This window comes from Aythya ferina, assembly GCF_964211825.1.
Source record: "Aythya ferina genome assembly, chromosome: 11".
NCBI lineage: Eukaryota > Metazoa > Chordata > Aves > Anseriformes > Anatidae > Aythya > Aythya ferina.
In genome coordinates this window covers 16,480,475-16,502,064 of record NC_140307.1, presented here as the reverse complement: position 1 = coordinate 16,502,064, position 21,590 = coordinate 16,480,475, and the positions used below count along the sequence as shown (strand labels likewise).

The 21,590-nt window shown below is 35.8% G+C and overlaps 1 protein-coding gene across 5 annotated transcripts in view; it reads left to right on the top strand.

Annotated features, from left to right (window-relative positions):
- The window catches only part of ENTREP2 (endosomal transmembrane epsin interactor 2), a 131,772-nt gene that overhangs the window by 76,883 nt on the left and 33,299 nt on the right, over positions 1–21,590 (top strand). For all 5 annotated transcript variants that reach the window (XM_084532252.1, XM_084532250.1, XM_084532248.1 and 2 more), the window contains exons 3-4: positions 871–981; positions 11,060–11,191. In XM_084532252.1, coding sequence (XP_084388378.1) covers positions 871–981; positions 11,060–11,191 — 243 coding nt within the window. The remainder of the gene's footprint in view (positions 1–870; positions 982–11,059; positions 11,192–21,590) is intronic.

Here is a 21,590-nt window from a genome sequence, read left to right as displayed (position 1 = left end):
ATCAAACCACAAAACTCCTAACAGATTTATTTTTGCTAATTTCAGATAACTCAATAGGAGTCTAAGTGTTATATGGCAATGTGAGCACTGAATATTTAAGAAGGCCCCGTACTGAGTACATTTGTTCTTGTCCTCTTCCTGCTTATGCCTTTCAATTTCCCTACATATTGAGTTCCCCACATACTGAGGTTTATGTCTGCTCATACTGGGCTAGCATTTTTTATGTTTAAAGCAATAAAATGATAGTTAAGCTCGTGCAATCAAGTTAATGATTGTTTTCACATATCTTGAAAAGAGGGGGAAGGAGTCATTAACGCAATGGGTAGTTGATATGGTAGATGTTGTTTAAATTGTAGTTGTTTAAAAAACAAGTGCTTACATATTGAGAATCTTACTTTTTTTTCCAGTTTGCGCAAACTCATGATTTATGATATTCACGGATCCTTTTCCCCTTTAAGATACTCATTTTCTCATCAAAAAGGAACTAAATTGTTTTAAGACTACTTTTGATTATAACAATATTTTTTGCAAACCATGTTAATTAATAAAAATAAATCTTCATGATATGTGACAAATGTGGGAGATAAATGGATTATTTTGAAGTGGCTGAAGGAAAATAAGTGATAGTCAAATCTACTTTTGCTATTGGTGTTTCTTTTTGTATGAGAATCAGGATGTTTTAAGATTAAGTAATATTCTACTTTCTTCTTCAGATTATATAAAATCCATGTAATCATCCATGTAATTGTATGCCAGGATGGAAGTTCTTGAACGTATAAATAATTATTTTTTTTTCTGCTTCCCTCCTGCAGTTGAATAATCAATAGGCTTTTTTGTTTGTTTGTTTTCGTTTCGTTTTATTTTTTCCAGATAACCTTTTTCATGCTGCTGTCTGCAGTGTGCGTAATGCTGAACTTGGCTGGTTCCATTCTCTCGTGTCAGAACGCTCAGCTGGTAAAGTCCCTGGAAGGATGTCAGTTGGTGAGTAATAAACAAACAAACAAAAAATAAATAAATAAAATAATAAAAAAAAAAATGCTAAAAAAGGGCAATAGATTTTTTCATTTGTTTGCATTTTATACATATATTGCTTCAATTTCCAAACAGTATGTGTTTCACAGAGCCATGTATAGCCCTTGATAAATCGTGTTGGGAAAAGTTTGAGAATTAAAGTGCTGGCATATTTACAATATCGTGTCACCTCAAAGACTTGCTTCTTAGTATTATGTTGGAAACAGACTAGGTGAAACACAGACCACATCAAAGCAGCAAAGTGCAGTGATTACCATTTGATGTTAGCAGTGTCAGGATTTCATCCAGTGTCTACTTCGACAGCCAATGTATTTCATAGAAGTGCTGATAGTAATTTTTTAGTATGCATACATTTTTTTAGGCCAACCTAAAGCAATTCTTTTATAATTTCTAAAGCAAATGTATGTTAAATAAAATACAGAATAAAAACAAAAATTTGCAATGATACGGCATGCTCTGAATTGTTAAAAAGGTATAGTATACCTAAGTTCTTTATGTTTGTCTTTTAGGAGGAGCATGCATATATGTTGAACTCTAAAATAGTTTCAGATTTCAACTCACAAACAAATCTATAGAGCTAAACTCCTGCTGGAAATCTCTAATTTAAAGTAAATAGTAAAACAATGATTACTTTCTTTGTCATAAATTGGGAAACAAATGGTATTAAGTTGTAAGAATGACAAATGAGCTCAAGAATGTTTATGGACATGCATCAGTGCTCTTTTTAGTGTAATCTAGCTGACAGTAGACCAATCGCATTATCTAAACTGCATGAGTCCGCATTCACAGAATTCATTAAGTATTAGTGATATGTGAGCATTTGCCTGTATTGGCCGTGTCCTTTGGGCACGCCCCAAAAAGTTGATTTGAATGATAAAGAGAAAAGTAATTTTCACCTCTAATATCTCCACAAAATGCTTTTGTACCTCTTTTTTTTTTTTCTTCAGCCATTGTTTTCCCCTTTCTTTCTGTCTAACACAATCCTTCAGGCATCCATTTGAACACAATGTATTTAATAAAAGTAAGTAAAAAAAAAATATATATATATATATACACAATTTCAGCAAATATTTAGAAAGGCATGTGAAAAAGGCAGAACAGGAAGTCATTTGGGTGTAACCTGTCACACGCTTACATCTTGTTTAGTCAGTGTTTAAGCCTGTGTTTCGTGTTCCTGTCACCCATCCTGTTTCAAAATGTCTGCAACTCCATAAAGGAGTGAAGCTTTCTATGGTGTTTGTGATTTCCAGCTGTGCTTAGGGTAAAGGCATTGCAGAACCAGATGGGTGCAGCCATATATGTGTGTGTGTGTGTGTGTGTATATATATTTATATAAAAGTAACCTTTTTTTTTGGCTGAAGGGGTCCATCTGAACTTGTGTAGAATCTTTCAACTCCAAGCCGACATGGGTTTGACAGATGTCCAGTAAGTTGTGTGAATAGACTTCAAAGAGCAAATCCCATACTAGATGGAGAGGAATGCACATATCAAGGAGAGTGCTGTTTGTGCTGTTGTGGCTTAGTGCATGCAGGCAAGGGTCCTGCTCCTTGTATACATGTATGTGTACTTTTCTAGTTCTTTTAGGCAGCTGTCTACAAGCAGGGCTGGGTATGACTCTGACTCTCTCGGACTGCTGGTTGGTCCAGCTGTGGCAGCACACTGACCATGCACACCAGCTAACAAGTTAAATGCACAAGTCTTCAAAACAAAGCAGGTTGGAATGTATTCAATGGCGTTCAGTGATAAGGTGCTGTTTGGTGATGATTCCAAGCTTATCACCATTTAATTTCTAAATTATATTTTAATTATAGCACTTCAGAAGTATTCAAGTACAGGTGAGTGTTTGGGGAAAAGGAGCAAAATGCTGTGATAATTACTTCCTTTATTATGAAAAATTGATTAGTCCTCTGTGTTGAATTTGAATGTTGTTACTTTTATTGCTAATTCCTGAAGAACAGGATTCTTCTGCTCATTGCAGTTTGTTTCTTGAAGAGGCTTCCAGTGACAGAGTCGTTTTCCATCCAAGCGTTTAAGGGGCATACACTTAACCATAGGACAGCTACCATTCAGATCAGTGTGAGAGTTCATTGTACATAAAGAGAATGCATGAAGTATTTGTTTATTATCAGCTTGGAGGAGATGCTGTTGCACTATTTCATTTCTTTAGTGCAAGATTTTTTTCTAGGGCATACATATCAAAACTTTACCCTCTTGCCTGATGTGTTTTAATTCAAGATACAGCACAGGAGATCCAAGATGATGGAGAGAGAGAGAATTACATGCTATTTTTTGAGATGAATAGGCATTTGCAACGTGTAGTATGTGTCAACATCCTTTATGGAATAAAATTGGGTTAATGAGAATCAACAAAGCGGCATTGCAAGGACAGAAAATTGAAATAAGTTCTGCTTAATTAGCACATTTGTAAACAAAAGAAGGCAGTAGCTCCAGCCAGTGGGTAAATGCTCACAACTGAGGGGAAAAAAAAAAAAAGAGTAAATAGCAAGTCTTTAGTCTTTTAAATGTTCTCTTCAGTACTCTCTGTTCTGCTTATGAACCCTGTGTCTCTGACTGAAATCTGGTCAGGATCATAGCCTCTATATGAAACTTGCTGCTGTAGAAGTAAGCAGTGACTGAGCTGTGCAAACAGCTGAATTCTCGGATCATTGATAGAAACAAAAATGACTAAATTTATTTCAGATACAGTTGTTTTTCTTTTTTTCAGCCTTTTTGAAAGAATTGTGTTCTAGTTATATGCGATGATTTCCACTTTGAAATTTAATACTATTTCAAAACATTCTAGATTCAGTGGTTTTCATTATTTGATCTGAATTTTCAAGTAGCCTTGGGATTTTCTACTGTGTGTTTTCCTGTCTCTTCCCTCATTTATTTTGCCTTCCCTTGTCCTGTGCTAATAAGCAGTCAGGGAAAGGAGTGGTATCAAACAAGTGCTTTCAGTGGGCAAGCAGAGAGACAGTTCGAAAGTGGAAGCAGGCTTTGCCTTTGGGTAGGGATTCTGGGATTAAGAGGTGTAGTGGGTGGGCACATAAGGACTTCATCAGAAGGCCCCACATGTACCCTTGTGGCAGAATTCAAGGGAAACCTTTGTTTCTTTCTCCAGGCTAATGGAATATTATCACTCAAGCAAGCATTTTGCAAATAGTCCTTTGCATTTTTTCCAAAGCTGGTGCACTCAGCTACTAAATTAAAAATGGAATGGTTACTTTTTGTTTGTACTTCCCTCAGCTTTTCATTCCTGCTATAGATTTTCCTCTGGACTGGTGGAATGCTGAGCTAGCAAAATAAGATAAAACAAATGTTCAAACTGCACATTTCAAAGTTGAGAACATGATGAAATGCTAACTAGCTTTGCACCGTATGGTCTAGTTGCTGATGAGGGCAGCTAATTTCACTGTGACTGTTCATCATATCTCAGTTGTTTCAGTATAGAGAGTTTCTTCTGCCCATGCCTTACTTAGATTTTCCTTAGCAAAAGTCGTATTTCAGTCAGATTGTGGACTTGCACATGAATTGTATCACAGTGTTGAAATGTTCATATGTAAGAAATTCTGGTGTTCTCTTCTTAAAGACCACCCACAGGGAGAGAGACGCTAATGAACACCACTGCTTTATGATTAAAGGCAGAATTTGACTTAGAATTTGGTAATATTTTGTGTTGAGCATGTGTAGTTATTAACGTTTGTCACTCAAAAAGGAAAAATACCATTTTTAGCAGCTTGTCCTAAGCTTGTATTTCATGTTAATTCCTGCACTGTGTGACTGAGTGTACGTTACCATAACTCTGAATCCTGTGGCTGCCTTCTAGGATACAAATCTAGAGTGACGCAGCTCTTTGAGAGAAAATTCAACTTTTGTAGACGTGTTTTTCTGAGGTGAAGTTAATGTCCTTTGTAAAATGTACCAGACAGAAATCTGTGAATGGATTTCCAAGCACAGTACGCTACAAAAGTCAAATTCAGAATCATTACCCTAAAAGAGAACCAACGAGGAAGTAACAAAACAATAAAATAAATTTCGTCCTTGTCCGGAAAATGTACTGGGAAGTACTGCAGTTTCAGTGCATGAGACAAATAGTTGCTCTTCTTTCTGTGTGAACTTTAATGTTTCTGTCAAACCCATTGATGTTGATTTTTTTCAAAAGGAATTTTTGTCACATTTTGGGGAATGTGTGGATAGCTTTAAAAATGTGATAATACAATCTCCTGTATCAAGGTGTTTAAATTCAGAAGCATTTCACATGTGGAGTAGTTGTATGAAGGAAAAGGAATGAGAGAAGTGTCTTGTTTTGCTGTAAACATTGGGGATTTGTTGTAGGTTCCATAATGCATAGTTTTGTGTGAAGATGAAAAATGTGCTCACAGTATGTTAGCATTTTGAACATAAAATCTGTGAATTTAGTATTTGTGATCTTTATCCCGCAGCTCAGCAACATTCAACACTGCAGGACAAAAAAATACATGTAGCTTCGATGTCTTGTTACAAAAACCTAACGACTTTTTGACCCATGATTAGCTGTAAAAACTACAGCGAAAACCTCAAGCTGCTGCTGTAAGTCAGTGGAAGCAGGATGTGTACAGAGCAGTTACACACTCAAGCTGTTCATTAAAGTGTGTATGAGAAACAACATTTCTGTCCTACAAAATTCTCTTTCAAATATTTATCTCTAAAAATTATGTTCAGTGTGATAGGGTATAGCAGTTTGTATATTTTAATTTATGATCTACAGTGGCACAAGAGAATTTTGCTGGTTTTATTTCTTAGTCTTTATTTGTCTTTATTTGGTGCACCTGCCATATTGTAAGTCACTTAGTCGTTTAAAAAAATAAATGTTCTAGTTTGAATCAAACTTAGTTTTGCTTATGATTCAGAAAAGTAGTAATAGTGCCTATCTTTTTATGGAGATGTTGCTTATAATGTATTTTTCAGTTATACATGCTGAAATTGGCTTGTGGTTCTAGAAACATAGACAGGAAGGCTCCTTTTCCCCTGAATTATGTTTAATTGGAATAAATGGAGAACGGAAAAACAAAGGAAGCACAACTTGATACAAGATGAATGGCATAGGCCAGTTCCAGAACTGAGGTTTCTTTGTATTTCATTTTGTGCTGTAGCTATGTTCAAATCTGTGCATATTTAAAAATAGTTCTTAAAAACCCATCAAAATATATACTCGTGGTTGTGGGTTTTTCATTCTTAGGCACCTATCAGATTTTTCTCCTGATATTTCCCTAACTCTCGATTTTCTCCCTTAATGGATCCTTCTTCTCTTTGCATAAGCTGCTACAAAGATCAAAAGTTTGTTATAAATGGCTAAGTCCCAAATAGGGTTACAATCAAAGTTTACAATTTATTAAGCGAATAGAGGTAAGCAAACAGCGCTGGGTGTGCCAGGAGTCTCTGCTCCACCAAGACGCACACCAGTTACATCAAGCAGCTGATTTTTATGCTCCTAGGCTAATATATATATTCATTACTACTTCTAAAAAAAAAAACAGGGTTATTATAATTAGTTTTCGGAATCCAAACCCTCCTACTGGAGCATGCGTATCAGTCTCCAGTGGTCCCTCTGGGGGTGTCTGGGGGTCTCTCGTGCTGAAGGCTCATAGTCTTCCTCTCTGTTGTCCTTCTCCTTTGTCCAACTTGGCTGTATGTTGGAGACTTGTGCAGCATCCCCTGCAAGCTTTGTCTTTTAGTCATTCTTCAGCTTTCCCCTTCTCCTTAATCTCCTGGCCAGATGTCAGAGACTTGCATAGTGTCCCATGCAACAGTCATAATAGTTAGCAGTTATTCTGAACCCCCCCCCCAGATATCAGAGACTTCAAGGAAAAGCCTACAAATACATTTCCCTTCAAGCTCTCTATTGACACGAATTGCAAAAACATTCCTTTGCAAGATACAAGAACTATATACATTAACCACTCTGGTTTTCTTAGACTTGTGGTTATACAAGGGTATGTAAGACAGAAGGTCACATTCATCATACCCTGTGGCCCTAGCATTGTTCCATACTGACACGAATCAGATGAACACATTTCACAAGTTTCTTCCCATAATCATACCAGCATGGCTTTCTTGCAGTTAACTGTAGTGTTTTCAACTTTGAACTCTTATATTGTGTTTTGAATTTTTGTCATGCTGTTCTTACGACACCATCCTGAGTGTCATGAGTGCATGTGCACTCAGAATTTCTTTGTTAAAACACCTTTAATACGTAGACAGAATTTGATGAATTGATACATGAAAAAGGTCTTGTCTATGCACATTTTTTTTACGATATTGTGGTATAGGGGATTTTCTGTCCACACGCTCACCAGTATGTTACCTCAATACGTCTGAAGTTCTCTACATTGCTGGAGGATCCTTTATTTTTTCTGATCCTCTTCAATGTAAAAATCAGATTTTAATGTTTTTGGTCACTTTTGAAGTAGCTGTACTGATTTTTGGCAAGATTAAATAAACTTAAAAGACAATTCCTGTACGTTGGCAGCTCAGGCTGATGTTTGAAATTTTGCATATGGTTTGGATGAGGGTGTACTGTGCAACTGTCCCAGGCATGAAAGTACACAAAATACACAGATTACTGACGTTATGCTTGCTAACACAGGTAAGTATTGGGAAGTGGAACACAAGCATATGTAGGATAACTGGTGGGGGCTGTGTACATGGGGTGGAGTGAATGGTGCTTTATTCTTGATTTCTGCCAGCTCAAAAAAAAAAAAAAAGAAAAAAAAAAGATTTAAACACAGCAAAGAGAGGGGCAAGAACACAGGTTTGGAGGCACTGCCGGTAGTTGCTAATGTAATTGTGTCTGAGGCTAGCAAACAGCAGCCCTGCAGCTGGAAGAGGGAATCCCAACTCTGCTCACTGTACTGATGTAGTGCTATTGTTTGTGCCTCTATGGGTTTCTGAACCCACACACTGGATGGGATTGGAGGACTAGCTTGGACTAAGAATAAGCCACTCCCTCACAAAAAAGAAAAGTTCTGACAATGTTTAGATCACAGGGTAGCTGTATGAATTCCTGGTCCTGCCTACACAAGTGTGAACGCAGCAGTGGGGCAGGGATGAGCAGTCTGGAGCAAGAGGGCTCAAGACTGCTTTCAGCTGCTGCAGTGCTTTAAGCACAAATGTGATGGCATCCTGAGCCTTCAGTACTGCTCCCCATTACAGGACGAAAGTTAGCAAAGATGTCGCATCAAACATACTTGACGGAAAAGGTGTGCAGTAGGACAAATTGTTAAAAGCTCTCCAAAATGTATGTGTATTGAAAGAGGATTTTGTTTTGCAGTCTGGTTGAAATCAAAGTATTTTGACTAAGCTATATTTTTCAAGAAGACTTCCTGATGTTTTGCAAGAGCTTTCATGTAAACAATAACCTTAATCTGTTTAAGAATTGAATTAAAGGGAGAGTTACCAGGCAGTATAAAGTTACAGAATCTTTCAGAGTCAATTGAGAATTTCTCAGAGATAAGGGATTTTAACCAAGCAGCTATTTCTGGTTTTAGCCTTTTTTTTAAAGTGATGCCAGTTCATTACATGAATTAAAAGTAGACCTGGGATCTGAATTTCACATCAGAAATATCAAATAGATTTCATCTTAAGCCAGTGACTATCTTTCCTTGAACAGAGACAGTGTGGATCAGAGCAATAAATGTTGTAGCAGTAGGTGGCTTTGTCTGAAGTTCCTTTTCCTTGTTATAAAAACTTTTTTAGTAGCTGAAGACCATATTGATTTGCTGTGTATCTGGTGCTGATGGAGCAGGTATGCTGCAGCATTCTGACTGCTCACTTTGATGCAGCTCTAAATTAAAGGTGCAAGTTTCAAACTTCCGTTGTAGCAATTATCTAACAGTTGGCACCATTTCTAACAGTCCCCAAGGGGTTCAAGAGCAAGACCTCCCCAGTGGCATTTCACATTTTGTATTTTCCATTGATTTGAGGAGCTGAGGTTGTCTGATTATAAACCGTAGTTGGGTTTTACTCTTGTCTTTTGATTTTTAAAAAGAGAGTATTAAGAACTGTCAGGAATTGAAGAGGAAAAAAAAAAAAAAGCTGCCTGAAATTTTTAAAGCCGATTTCTGAATTAAATTATATGCTGATTGGAAATGAACAGCACAACTTTTATGAAAGTACTCAAACTATATTTTCTTCTGCATTTGTTTTACAAAGTGTGTGTTTCAGGGTGTGACCAGTCAGTGTGAGTTGCCATAGAGAAATATTTCTAGTGCTGTTTTCCAATATGTGGGGAATGGTCTAATTTATATACTCAGATTTTTTAAAATCCTTTTTAACAATTATACTGGCTGGAAGGCAGTCAGGACTCTCAGGACTTGAAGCCAACTTTCTGCTCTGAATGTGGCTTCATTACTGTATGTGGCAAGCATTAAGTCACCTGCATCTCATCTGGTAAAGCTTGCTCATTTGTAATGGACTCTGTTCTTCCAGCTGCTGTGCTGGTTATCAAAACAGAGAGTACTAAATAAGTCTGATAGGGATGGCAATAAAAAATAAATGTTTAAGTAGGTAGCTATTAAGAGTACCCGAACAATTTTAATATTCTTCAAGTTCTTGAGCAGCAAGAAAAACTTGTGTAGAGATGATTCTATGTACAAGTCTATATGAGGTACAGGGAAAGCTTATATTTGATTTTCTTTGTTCAGAAAATTGACAACACCATAAAGAATGACCTGAATTAAGAACAATAAATATATATTTTCATTAGGATTTTTTTGCAGTATTTGTGTCTGGAAATTTTAAAATGCGTTTGCCTTGCAAGAGAGTAAGTAGTACGGTGGTTCAGATCTCTTAGTACCCAGCTATTGTGCTTCCATCTTTATTTGGAGGAATACAGGAGTGATTCAAATGACTGAATGCTACTTTGAATCTATTCTTTACATGGAGAGCCATGGAAATTTCTCATGGGTGTCATTCTTACTACTGATTATTGGATTATGGAAACCTGGGATCTGCCAAACTCATAGGTCAAGGGACTCCCGTGTGATATGAATTCCTTTTCTTGGTACTAACCTAGACTGAATTGCGACTAATGACCTGGAGAAGTAAGGTATGTCCCACTATCAGTCCTTCAAATAAGCTGCAAAAATGGGAATGGAGAAAGCATAGAAATGCTGAATTGAGAAAATTAAGGTGATGGCAGTTCATGATAGCAGGCTAGGTGAAAACATTTATGAAGTTAAATTTTGGCTTAAAATTCTTTGTTGGAAGGAAGCAGAAAAGTAGATGCTGTTCTTTCTTTGTCTTTTATTTTTTTTTTAGTGTAGAAATCAGAATCAGTTTAAAAGTTCATATTTAGCAGAATGGAATTTCTTTAAAATCACAGAATTTTAAAGTTTATATATATTCTTTAAGAATGATCAGGTTCTGTATTCTTAAAAAGGTCTGCTCTAATGAAAGTCTATAAAGAGCAAAATGTCTAGTGCTTTTTAAAATGTAAAGTCTTTGAAAGCTTATTGCATTCAAAACAAAAATTAGGAAAATAGACAGCAAACCTTTACCAAAGTTAAAGTACATGAGCTTAGATATTACTGCTTATTTTCTCCACTATTTCTTAATGCTGTTTTCTCACTTCTCAAGTGTATGTCATGTTTCCTAGGGTAATTATTTCTGTATGTATGTGTTATGTGTGTGACTGTGATCATGTCATGTGCTTTTCTGACTTTGTTTTTGCTTGTTTTTGTCTTTCCCCATCGGGTATGATTTTATGTTTATTCAGTTGAGTTACTCTGCTTTCAACTGCCTCTTTAAAGCAATGCCTCATTTTGACTCTTGAAAAAGATAACACTCACTCTTGCTCAGTATACTCTTTGTATTTTACCTGTTCTTATAGCTTCTATTAGCCAAGGGAAGACATTCTCTTTCAGAGACTATCATAAACTCATAAGCTAAGGAATAGCAATTGGTATTTACCAGTTATTATTGTCACAAAAAGTGTAAATGTAATTGTTTTTTGTTTACTTATGCTTGCTATATTTTTTTTCCTCCCCAGATTAAATTTGACAGTGATGGCGTCTGTGTTTGCTGTGAAATGCAGCATCAAACATCAGGTTGTAGCAACCTTGGAGAAACACTGAAACTGAACCCTCTACAGGAATGTAATGTTGTGAGGTTGACCCTAAAGGTGCGTTGTGAGAAGAATTAACCGTATATTTTAATTTTAAATAATAAGTATATAGGAAGACAAAAATGGGTGGTAAAAGGGGTAGCGGGTGGTGTTCTTGGTGTTTGCTCTTAGGTGAAAAAAAATATTGAACTTCACCCAACAGAATGTAGTACTTCTGTGTTTTGTGGTTTACATTGTATGTTACACTGTCAGTATCTGTATTTGTATACATGATGATTTTGTTAGAGCTTACTTAAGAAACAGAGGCTATGATTGGTTATGATTGATATTAGGAGGTACAGGGACAGTTATCTTTTTTGTTACTGTTCAAGAAAGCTAAAATCTTCTAGCTGGAAGAGAATGGTAAGTGTTCATTTGAGATGATGCTGGAAGCATGCTTATATACTGCTGTGTAATGTTGTTAGTAATTTAAATCTGATAATGTTTTGTGTTAAAACTATCCAGTTTAAGAATGGACTGGAAATAATAGTAATATTTTGTGATTCAATTATATCACAATGTAATTGCATACATATTTCTTCATGCATTGTCACCAAACAAGCAAGACATGGTGTTACATTGGTTTGGAAAACAGTAAGTAATCTATGAAAGAAGTGGTCAGAGAAAAGAACCCTAAACCAAGGTACAGATGTTGATTCATTTTAGGTGTATTTTTAATGATCAACAGATCTAAGTCAGCATATATGGCTCTCAATTTCAGATGATAAATTTTAATGAAGTTAGTAGAATACAATGGAAAAAAGTGGTGAAACTCAGCATAATAAGGAGCTTAGGGGTTTAGACTATAGAATGAGGCCTGAAAATTCAAAGTTATATTGATATTAGAAGATATATTTTAGTTCAGGACAAGTATAAGTCCTGCAAAAGATGTTATAATAAGCAGCTAAATATTCTTCAGCTATATTAAGAAAAAGAGACAAGAAAAAGATCTAGCAAGTAGTAAGGATCAGGTAGGAGTTAAAAATAAATTGGTATGGCACCAAAAGTCAGTAAGAACTCTGCCTCAGGTTTTAATGAGGATGACAGGAGGGCAAAAGCCATTTGGGTAGCAGGATCTAGTAATTGACAAAGAAGCAAAAACTTAGTGTTGCTGGTCAAAGAATAATAATAATTTACTACCATTTGGAATGCTAAATGCGGGACTATATTCAGTGATGCAATTATAAAGAAAAGTGAAAGGTAGTACCTTCACTTTTACGAGAAAGATGATCAGTCTTCACATTTTTGCAACCGTTAAACATTAAACTTATCTTACAGAAAAAGCTCACTTGTTGATCCTATAAAAACAAAAATTGATAGAGCATATGTTTACTAGCTGTAAATATATCTGCAGAGGCAACTTTAACAATAGAGAAAACAACTGTTTATCTTAGAGGACGTTGTCAGTATATGAAGTGGGTAGAAATTACATATACTGGAAATCAGGGTGAAGTTTCTAAAAGGAATGAATTTATAAAAAGGAACTGGTGACATCTGCTTGCACTAGCAGAAGGACTGAATTAAAACCAGGAGTTCCTATGAGTATAATCTTAGTGCAGCATTAATTATGTTCAGAATTTTTCAGTTAAGAGGATAATTATGACAATAACTTCTCTCATAATGTTTCGTAAATATTTTTCAGTTTTAATTCTACATTTGTTTTCTCTTTGGATTTGAGAGCTCTGTATTCCTGGCAAATCTAAGAACAACATCCTACTATGCACACAAGGAGGAAAAAAAAAAAGAATAGAAAAACCAACAGCAAATTCAATAGAAAACTGACAATGATAATGCTTGCTTAATTTAATTGCTATTAATGACTACTGTGTGATTTTGAGAGAATGCATTTTTGAACAAACAGGTCAATTGTGGTTGTTATTTGGGGTGCTGGGGAAGAGAAAGGGTAGAATACCAGAATTAAGAGTATACACCTCTGTGTATAATGCTATGTAAGTTTTATTCTCTTTCTCTATATTAAATCTGGGGGATACCTCATTTCCACAAAGTAATCTCTGCCTTTTTTTTTTTTTTTTTGGTGCTAGCAATTATAGGAGCTCCATTGTGAACAGAACAGTTGCACACATACTGGCTGTCTGATCTTGTTCTCTGTTAGTCTCTCTAGACTTTTTTGAATGTTTCTCTATCATCCTATATATCTGTTATCTGTGCAAACTGGCTTTTATTCAAGTAAAACCAGAAAAAATGCAGGAGAGTAAATCTGTAGATAGACACATGTGCATGCCTGCATGTGAGCAAGTGCATGCTGACCTAGTTATAAAACTGGTAGCATCTCTGGATTACATTGCTGATGGTACCTCAGGCAAAGTCCTAAATCTGTTTCAAGATTAAACAGGTACGAATGAGATCTTTTTTATTATTATTATTAACAGTGTTACCACTGAATAGGATAAAATGCTGGCATGTTAGTCTATATTGACCATCTGTTGGTTTGTAAGCAGAATTTTGGGGAATTGAGTTTTTCTTATAACAATAATTACATGGTATTATCCTATTGAATATTATTTTACCAAAGAACAATCACATAATTCTGAATTTTAGATAAGAATGAGCTATAACTAGGTGCAAGCTTTCAGTATGAGACTGAATTTTCCTGCAAGCCTTCGTCTGTGGAAATGATTCCTTCCTTTTAAACTGAAAATATCTTGGATTTACTAAAAGCATGCAAGCAACAAAGCTGATCTTCTTAAGCTTTTGCTTTGAGAGGATGAAGGTAGACATAGAAGATGGAATCATTGTAATGTATTATTACTGTGTGACATTTGCACGTAAGAGCAGAATGTTATGCTGCTTTGGTGTTGTAATTATTTAGTAGGGTATTTTTAATTATTTTTAACAGCTTACACAACCCAGAATACATGTAGTCGTATATGCTAAATTATGATTCTATATAAATATTTACTTCCTATTTTACTTAAGTACATCTGTAGCATGGGGTTTTGACTATGCAGGCTAGGGAAAAGCTGTTTCCACCTCTATTTTCAGCACAAATATCTCTTTCAGAACTGCTGAAATTCAAGTACAGTATAAATACTAAAAGTCTTTTTAAGGGTACTGATTGCATTCATTAGCATCGTTATTAGGGATTTATCTAACTTAGGGTTCTTGCAGTTTTCCATGTGAATGTTTCATCGTCTTTGAATCCAAATTTATTTTTACTGCGTTTTCTGCTGACCAAGCCTAACCATATGTTTAATTTTTGCCATTCAGAAAAGCATGCTTTCACTTTCATGACAGAGGAGAATGGCTCCTAAAATATTCTTTCAAGTTAGGAGAACAGGCTTATCCTCTTTGATGCTCCTCTGATTCCCGTTGTGACAAAATGCAAGCTATTTAATTTTGCTGAACCGAACCAAAATGACTTCGCTAGAAGACTTTCTAATCTATTTGAAATTGGGTAAAGCTCAGTGGAGAATAAATAATTTCCTCTAAGATAAGATTTTTTTAAATGCTGGAGTTGTTTCAAGTTATTTAACAGGTAAATGAAAATACTCAGTATGCTCAGGGTGTGGTAATAATAATAGTAGGTATAAAAATCTATTAAAAATATAGCAATTCAGTGTTCACTTCGTATGTTGAATAGTGGAGCAACAAGTATTCACTAGTCATATATAACAATTGTGTAACAGTCTACTCCTATTTTTCCATCTTCATGCATATTTCTGTTCCTAGCTTCGAAAATGAGTGAATATGTTGTGAACTTCCCTCCCAGCTGAAAAGCTGCCTTTTTTGAATGGCTGAAATCTGTTTATTGTTTACTTGTTTGATTAATTTATGGAACCTTAGCTTTTCAGTAGTATCTCCCTAATAAACCACCAGTACTGCCTTTAACGTAGATACCTGAGTTGATGAAGGTTATGCAAACTCCTTGCCAAGCAGCACAGACATTTTTGAGTTTATTTTTAAGTAGCTGTGCACTGTTTTCTAAAAATATAGTAAATACTTTAGACTCAAGTAGTAACAATAGGTAACAATATGGTACTTTAATACCATAAATTGATTTTGTGAAGCATTGGCCATTTCTTCATTTATAGTTTAACGTGCACGTGAATGATTTTCATTCATGGTTCTGAACTCATTCTTTGTAAGTGAAGACTGTCTTCCTAGTCTTAGAGCAGCTATTTTTCCTAGTGTTTTTCAAACATATCCAGCTAGAACAACTGAAGTTATGATTTCAGTTAGAAGAATTGTTGTCCTCGAATTTACAAATAAGAGAGGTACATACAGACTAATTTCATGGGTGAAGAAGCTTTCCTGCTCATTATCTCTTTCCAGGTTATAGTGGTAGAAGAAATGAAGCACCATAATTGAAGTCAATGAAGGAGAAAAGAAATCATCTTCAAAGAATTATAGAAGTAAAGCTGTTTTTAGCCTTTGATCAGTGTAGGTGTTAAGATCCATGTGTTCAGGACTACTGATTACAAAGGGTACTTCTTACACATTGGCAAGCTGTTTTTACTCCTTGTATCGTTTATTGACAAAACTCTCAAAAATTCATGGGACTGAAGAGCCTCCAAAACTATGAACCTTTTCTTTTCACAGGAAAATGATCTTTTGGGCCAGCAAAATGGGAGTGTTTTGTAAAGTTCAATAGAAAGTTGCCAGTTCAATACTGCTGTACAGGTCAGAACACTTAACCAGTACTGGCCTTGTACTATACAACTTATTTTTTGTAATGTGGGCATGATTAACTCAGTTCACAAAGAATAATACTATTTTCAATGTTGTAAATAAGCATGGAGAAAAAGAAGTAAGTGGGTACAAAAAGCTGTTCTTTGTTTCCTTCTACAGCTAGATAGATTTAAATACAGGTTCTTAATTATCTATAAGCAGCACAGCTGGATAACTTCCCATATAATATTTGACAGAAAGAACAAGTACTTCGTGGTAATAGTGCTTCGTCTGTGTGATACATTTGCATTTTGAATGTTAAATTCCCTGGCTTGGTATTCATGCACATAATTGAAAGTACTGTTCATTGCTCTGATATGATGAAGAGGCAAGGGATTGATAAAATATTTACCCAAGTCTGCAGTCGAGTCGAGGTGTGAAGACATCCAGAGGTTCTTGTTTGAGTTTACTTGATATTTATTCTGTATTTAATGGGTAGATAAGGGGAATTATGGAGGTTCTGCAATAGTTTGTTAAAAGGAGATGGATTAAGCAAGGCAATTGGTTATTTTCCCAAATAACAATTAAATTATGCTTAAGTATGTAACTATATTGGGTTTATGCTATAGTCCTTTGGTGTGATCAGCATCGCTTGGCTTCATGACAGGCCCCTAAAAACAGTGATTTGTCCTAGGTAGTTGCATATAAAAAGGAAGTTTCAATGAAACTTTGTCTCTTATGACTTGCTGTATTATGCATTTGATGAATAAAGTGTACACAGCCAAGGTGCAATGCTTCATTCAAAAGGTTAGTGTATCTTACTGCTTTTTTATTGCTATGAGTTTGGAGATATTGTATGTATGGAAGCAAAGTTATTTGAAATCTAACTTACTGACCAGAATTGTATGCAGATTGCTGTCAGTAAAGTGGTATTTCCCTTCCAGGCCTAAAAAATTGCATTGATGTTTTGTTCTTAATATTGAAGACATGTATTATTAAACGTATTACAGCCTGATTGCAGCTGTGATTGATTAAAATGATTTCTCTACATCTGGTTCTGGAAGGCAACCAGTAGTTAGTAGAGAGAAATTCAGTTATAACTTTGTTTTCTAAGATATTCACCCTTCACCGTTGGAGCAAAATTGGTTGCATTTCAGTTTTACTTTGTATTTGTTGTGGTAGAAGGTACAAATTACATTTTAAAGGGAAACATTTCAGCTGTTTCAACAGTATACTTGCTGTGAGTGTTCTTTGATTATCAATGACTCAGTTCCCCCACCTCTCCCATCAGTAATATGGGGCTCATGTCATTGCTATTTTTTTTCCTTTTGGATGCTATCTCAAGCAAGAGATTTTCTTTGCTTCTGTTGGGTAATTGTGTGTGTTAACAGCTGTTCTAAATTGCTTTGTTAAATGATTGTTTCTACAGTTGAGTTATCAAAATGATAAATCAATCACTATTTTTTCTCTGTTCCAGTTTAATATTATCTGACTGACTTATCATCCAGCAGTTAAATAGAAAACAAAGAAAATGAGTTCTTAGGGCAAACTGCTTTTTCAGTGTGTTACTGAATATTCTTTTTTGTATGATATTCTCACTGAATTATGTCCTGAAATTATATTTTTGGACTAGAAAATATTAAAAAATGTTTAAAATCAAAGTTCAGATCTAAAAATATACTCAGGTAGTGGAATATAACTCCTAGTCTGATGTATTCCATAGGCTTTATGCAAAGTCTAAGATTTAGAGAACTTGCATTTTTATGTAGCAATTTCTCTGAAAAATAGTAGACTTGAAAATGTAGGTTTTCTTCCTACAGTAAAAAAAGGCAATAGATACATGTATCTTCTGGCACTGCTGCATGTAGTTTGCTTTTTTTTATTTATTTTTTGTGTTTTTTTTTTTTTTTAGTTTATCTGAATCATTAGCTACTGTTGCATCTTCATTTTGGTAAAATTTGAGAGACAATCACTTTTGCCAGTGTCTCTTCCTTTGCCTTTGGTCACTCACAAATCACAAAAAATCCCTGCCATTTTCTTATCTTAGCAGTCACTTGCAAACTGGTGATGGAAAGAGAAAAAGGTAAAGATGTGGCAGTAAAGACTGAAGATTTTGTGTGCCTAGAGGTGGTTAAAGGGAAGAGGAAGAGGTTTAACAGTGTAAGGCACTGAAGTTTCATAGCTGTTTTTTGTGTGGTCTGATCTCACTGATTCTCTCTTATGGAGACCACTTAGGAATCCTTAGTGCACAGATATAACTGAAAGGATTTCAGTAAACTTCTCTGAGTCTGCCTTGGTTCAGAATGCTTTTTGTATTTGGTCATTCAATCTGTAGAATATAAAGCCTTCTCCCATGTTGATCACAGTAGGAGATTACTAACTCTAAAAGGACTCGTACTTTAAAAATTACAGAACTTTTTCTGTGTTTGCTTCTTATTGTAGTCTGGTTTTTGCCCTGTCATATTACTAGCAAAGCTGTGATATTGGATTCTTTTCTGTTGTATCAACTGAAGTATGTATGACCCTGTGGATATCAACTACACCAAAATGCTATGCATCAACATTCAAATCAGTTCCCTCCTTATTTCATTTTTTGATAGAGATGTTTTTAAGAGGAATCATCTGCTTCGTAGGCATTCAGTAATGAGAAATGTGTGTAAATTCTTTACAATAAATGACAGTAAGGTATTGCTTTATTGTATTTGTTGCTGTTGTTCTGTTTGGGTGTTTTGTTTCCTCTTGAACTGCCTTTGGGATACTAGAATATTGTGTCAGAACGATCAGCAATTGCTTTCTGAGATTACGTTCATAAACGTTGCTGCTTGCTGTTGTTGCAAAGCAGTCTGTGACTAATCAAAGTGTCCGAACTTTAACACTTTTTCTAGTTTGTTTTGTTTTTTGGATAGTATAATTTCTGTGAACAAGAGTACTTGTACTTGTCTCCCACTGAAGGGAAGTAGCTTTCTCTACTTTGTAATCCACAGTGGGAGAAAATTTAGGTGTACTCTGTATGATTAAGGAGAGAAAACATGCTCTGTGAAATGTAGCTACCAATGTGAGTTCTTTTCTTAAATGCCTAAAGATACCTGTAAGTAGGCATATAATGTCTAACAAATCATGTATGTGAGTGACTGCTGATGCCATTTTTAGCTCAGACCTTGGCAGCATCAGTGTGAAAATAGGTTGTTCCTTTCCCTTCCAGCAGTGAACGTGAGATAACATGACCCATATGTTGGACTGAGATAACAGAAAACTCACCTGCTTTTTTAGATGCCAAATGAAGCCTAGTAGGCCTTGACACAAGATTGCAATATATTGTATTTATTTTCAGTGTTAATGCCTATAAAAATTTGTCCTAATGGCTAAATTCCATGTTGGGCCTGGACAAAAGGAGTTGTGTGCAACCTTTTGGGGTGAATATGGTGGGTACCTGTTTTGGATGCCTGACAGTTCATTAGCTCTCTTTTCAAAAGATAAAAGCAAATTTACTAGAGATGATTATATAGACTGCAAAAGAAAAAGCATTTTTTAAAGTTGACTTTGAGTGTATTTTCTCCAAACTTAAGAGTTTTTGAAGGTTTATGAGATAGCAAGGTTGTTATTTTCTGCATTTCTTGGTGGGGCAATGTAGTCACTAACGTAGTCTGTAAATTACACTTAATTGCAAAGATTATAGCTTAGGCAGCTTACATTCATCAGCTAACATCTAAAAGCGATTGCATTGAAGAAAACTAAACATGTTTTGAATGCTGAAATAGCATGTAAAATGTCCAAAAAAAAGGCATCAAGGATCCCTTTCCAGGGCCATGGTTAAGGATTTTAAAAGAATGACACTGCAAAATATTAATCTGTCATTTTGTTTGTTATGGTGTGATTGGATTTTGCATAACTGTTGGCAGCGCTCGAGGGGACGCAGCAATACAAACTGTGGCTTCTTCTGCCTGCTCAGATACTCAGGGCTTCCAGATAGAAAGAACCTTAGGATCTTTCATTTGCCGCTCACAGAGCCTGTCACCTGAGTCATTGTACCTATCCATAATTCTGGAAACGTGCAAAGAATGAAAGACACATATTGTAGAGAGACGTATTCTATTTGTATAGCCAGCAATGCCTGCTTGTGTACCTGGAAGCACTAGAAGACCTAACTTCTCACTGCTTTTGATGCACATAGGCTTTTCTTGTAGCTAAACTGCTTGGTGGGTGTAAATATTCATTGGTGGCAGGGGGAAAACAATGCTGATGTTGTTAAAAGTTTGGAACAGAATAACTTTCTTACAGCCAGTTTAGAAAATTCAGCTTTTCTGCAAACTACTAGCAATATATTCCACAAGCTCGTCCAATTTAACATGTGCACATAACCCCAAAGGGGAGGTATTTCAGCTTAATTAGAATTAATGCGTGCATACAAGAGGGAGGACGGGAGGAATCTCTCTTCCGTTTCTGTTCAGCCTTCCCAAACGTAAATACTTCTATGATATATAGCTACATATTAGACCTGGTGGAGAGCTCCAGTTTTGGTTTCTTGCCAAAACGAAATGAAATATATGTGCAATGACAAAATGGCATTTTTGGCTGAAATACTTCTGCTAGCTCTATAAATAGACCTAACTATTTTCACATTGGAGGAATGTTCAAGTTCATCTCAAGCAAAGGTTTGAAAGATTTGCTTCTTTTTGGCATGTAAGATAGAACCAAAACAGGCTATTCTATACTCATATTATGGTATTAGCGTTAATTAGCATTAGGTTTTAACTAGATAGTTTTTAGCTATTGTGCTGAAGAAAACGCAGCAGAAGAAAAGAGCATGCACACAGAATTAGCTTTTCAAAGCCAGTTGATTATATATATAAAAGAATCTGCCAGATCAGTTTGTAGCACCTTAGTTGGTGATAAATAGGTTTGTTTAACTCACTTTTTAGGCCTATAGTGCTCTTACAGTGATTTTTTTGTCCTCTGTTGATGTCCTTGAGCTTTTCTCTAACATTTTGTGGAATTCTGTAGTTAAACCATGTTTATTCCGAGAAGTGCTTCAAACAAAATTTCTGCCTTTTGTTTGAGGTAGCACTTAGAGTCACAGAAGGGTTTGGGTTGGAAGTGGCCTTAAAGACCATCCAGATCCAATCCCCTGCCATGGGCAGGGACACCTCCCACCAGCCCAGGCTGCCTAAAGCCTCATCCAGCCTGGCCTTGGGCACTGCCAGGGATGAGACAACTTCCCTGGACAGCCTGTGCCAGGGCCTCACCACCCTCTGAGCGAAGAATTTCTTCACTTCATGATAATTTGTCCAAATTATTTGTTAATTATGTTCTTTTTTCTTTCGTTTATATCCTTTATTTCTCCAAATATCTCAATGATTCCTCCACATTTTAAAGGTTCAGCCTGTTCTCTTCAGTAACAGCGTATTTCGTAAGAATCCTACTAATGGAAGACAAGAAGCCAGTCAGCACATAACACCATTTAACCTAAACAACACACCTCCTTTTCTTGGGCAGACACTGCTTCTCAGTTCACTTAGGTGAGAAAGCTATACCCAATACTCCTTACAATTTTGGCTTGTCAGAATCTGTTTAATAAAAGATGCTTCAGTGAATTTAACAGCTACTCAAGTTTGCTGCCATTGTGCATATCTGAAAACGATGTTGTGTTATGTTTCCCATCTGAGAAACATTGACAGTGAGACAACGTTGTGTTCTCTGATCAGTGTAGGTATTGCAGAAATCAACCAAAGATCTGTCACTAAATCTCCTGGTTGTTGTACTGGACGTAGATTTCCTCCTCGAGACAGCT